At 46.2% G+C, this 2,974-nt stretch overlaps 1 protein-coding gene and 1 non-coding gene across 5 annotated transcripts in view; both read left to right on the forward strand.

The window, feature by feature from the left end:
• Window positions 1–2,974, forward strand: part of Iars (isoleucyl-tRNA synthetase) — a 47,962-nt gene that overhangs the window by 26,166 nt on the left and 18,822 nt on the right. For all 4 annotated transcript variants that reach the window (XM_021180375.2, XM_021180376.2, XM_029468406.1 and 1 more), the window contains 2 exons: window positions 902–985; window positions 1,776–1,920. In XM_021180375.2, coding sequence (XP_021036034.1) covers window positions 902–985; window positions 1,776–1,920 — 229 coding nt within the window. The remainder of the gene's footprint in view (window positions 1–901; window positions 986–1,775; window positions 1,921–2,974) is intronic.
• Window positions 173–305, forward strand: LOC115029115. The gene has a single exon (XR_003834689.1). It is a non-coding gene; the product is annotated as a small nucleolar RNA SNORA24 (small nucleolar RNA).

Genomic DNA, 2,974 nt, shown 5'->3' on the forward strand with positions numbered 1-2,974 from the left:
TTTATTTTGTTCCCAACAAGGAAACTCAGGATTTCTGTGACTTCCAGGACCACAGCAGACTCCTCCCAGTGGCTTTGTCTCCTATGGCAAATTAATTTTTAGTTTCATCAGTGTCTTAGAATTCCTTTGCTGCATCAACTCTATTCAGTCAGTAAAAATACACAGTGATTCTCCCTGTGTTCCTGGGACCCATCTTCTGTGGCCATCTTCCCTTTCTGCCTAGCCACAGTAGAGCATGGCTTTGTTTTTAACAAAGTTGTCACTGTTTAGTTGGTACCAGCTTCTGATTTGCACAGGTAACAATTTTCGCTGTTGTGCGCTGGGATGCTAATCTATTGGGCATGTGTTTTAAAGTCTTGATCGCTGTGATTAAAATGCCATGACCAATACAACTTGAGGGTCGTATTCCATGGTCACAGTCTGTGAGGGAGTAATGGCAGATACTGCTCCAGCCCTACCTTGGAACTCCCTTAAAGACGAAGCTGTACCATGGTGTTAAAAGACTTTACTTGGCTTAGTGGGTCTCAGCAGTTTTCCTGCAAGCCTGGCTGCTTGACTGACTTGGATCCCTGGAACCCACATCAAGATGGAAGAAGAGAGCTGACCCCACAAAGCTGTCTGATCTCTGCTTGAGTGCCATGACCCATGCCTCCCATAAACACACATGCACACACACACACATACCAAGCTCATGTGCGTTCACAGTCACAAAAATGAAAAAAAAAACATGAATATAAAAGACCTAACAGATAGACAGCAACCACCCCTGCCATTGCGACTTTCACCAGCACACATCTGACCCCCTTCCATTAGCACTTGCGCGTCTGCTTGCAGTCCGCATCCGTCTATAAGAGCAACCCTGTCTACTCACTTACTTGGTATCTCCTTTCTGTTTTACAAGTGATGGCCAAAAAATGAGCAAGCGGAAAAAGAACTACCCAGATCCAGTTTCCATCATCGATAAGTATGGTGCGGACGCCCTCAGGTACAAAGCAGCCCTTCGCTCTGGTGTATCTCGTGTCATCATCCTCAGAGTGCCGTGCAATTATGCTTTAACTGTCGGGCCTCTGTATGGGGAGTTAGGCTTTTGTAGTTGGTGATTTCCAAGTCCAGAAGTCTTTTGAGGACTAGAAACTGTCCCGGGTGCCATCAGCCATCCATGACCTCCCGGGCGTGTGCAATATTGTCTCTACCTCAGCTCCTTTCTAGGTCCCTCGTCTTATTGATATTAGGATTCTGTCTCTCTTCTCCTCTCCCCCAACCCCACCAGAACAAATAAATGAATACATGAAGTTTTAGAGAACTTTTAGCTACTGCTTGAAGCAGTCCTACTCCTGAAGTCTATCCTGTTTAGGTTGCAAAGGCCTAGAGAGCTTGTTCAGAATCTCCATGTCATAGGTGAATAAGTGAATCCCACACCCAGTCCCATGCTGTGTACCTTCACACAGTTCCCTGTGGCCCGCAAACAGAGAGAGGCTGGCCCTCCACTCATTCGTCTGTCTATCAGGGCTGGGCCATTCTCCACAGTGAGAGTGGGCTTCCAGAGTGTGGCAGTTATCCTCATGAGCCCGTGTGCACCTGTGGTGGGGGTGCCAGTGTTTAAGGGCTGTCCCTCCACAGAGGAAAGCAGAGTTTGACCTGGCCTTCTTCATCTTTAGTAAAAGGAAAAAGACTCAGGTGATCTGACGAGAACTGGAATGTTTGCCTTCTCAAATTAGTAATACTTGGTTTGCCGTCTGTGTAACTTTTCTGTGTAAATTTTGTGCTTCTGCCAGGTTATATCTGATCAATTCCCCTGTGGTAAGAGCAGAAAACCTGCGCTTCAAGGAGGAAGGTGTGCGGGATGTCCTCAAAGATGTGCTGCTCCCGTGGTACAACGCTTACCGCTTCTTCATCCAGAACGTCTTTAGGCTCCACAAGGTACGGACAACATTGGTCTGCGTTTGCTGAGCTATGAGGTGGGCTTGTGTGGGACCTAGTGGCCACTTTTTTGTGCTGTCTACTGCTGTTAGATAACTCGTAGCCATGAGGAAGCCTTACATGATGATCCAAGAAGGGTCTGATTCTCTGTAGGACAGACCTCCTCTCTATAAAGAGGTGTGTTATAGTTTGGTCAGTCACTTCTTTGTCTCAGATTTCATGTTGAATGTAATTCTTCTCTATTTAAGGAAGTGGCAGGGTGTGGAATTACAGACAGTATGAGAGTCAGCTACAGACAGTTTTTACCCGACAAAGGGCAGGGACAGAGCCTGGGGTTGTGCTGTTGGCTTGAGTGTGGTCAGGGAAGACTTGCATGTGGAAGAGGGATAGTAGCTCTGAGTGAGTTGCTAGGATTAAGAATAGTAGTAGTTGGGGGCTGGTGAGATGGCTCAGTAGTTAAGAACACTGACTGCTCTTCCGAAGGTCCTGAATTCAAATCTCAGCAACCACATGGTATCTCACAACCACCTGTAATGAGATCTGATACCCTCTTCTGGTGTGTCTGAAGACAGTTACATTGTGCTTATTTATAATAAATAAATCTTTGAGCTGGAGGGAGCAGGGACTGAGTGAGTAGGGTTGACCGGAGTGAGCAGAGGTCTCAATTCAATACCCAACAACCACATGGTGGCTTAGAACCATCTGTACAGCTACAGTATACTCATATACATAAAATAAGTGAATAAAATCTTAAAAAAAAGAAAGAGTGGTAGTTGGGAATGTATGTGAACCTGTGTCTCAGTTGGCCTTCCCATCCTCTCCAGAGAAGGCCTTGGTCTGCAGCCACCTCTGCTGACCCCAGGCTGGCTACACTCATTGCCAGTATCTTTATCCCTAGCACAAGTTACTGTATTGTATGAGTGTTTAGCCAGTTGTGCTCAGAGTCTTTTTTTTTTTTTAATTAGGTAATTTCTTCAATTACATTTCCAATGCTATCCAAAAAGTCCCCAATACACTCCCCCCCAGTCCCCCACCCACCCACCCCCACCTCTTG

Source organism: Mus caroli, chromosome 13 (assembly GCF_900094665.2).
Source record: "Mus caroli chromosome 13, CAROLI_EIJ_v1.1, whole genome shotgun sequence".
NCBI lineage: Eukaryota > Metazoa > Chordata > Mammalia > Rodentia > Muridae > Mus > Mus caroli.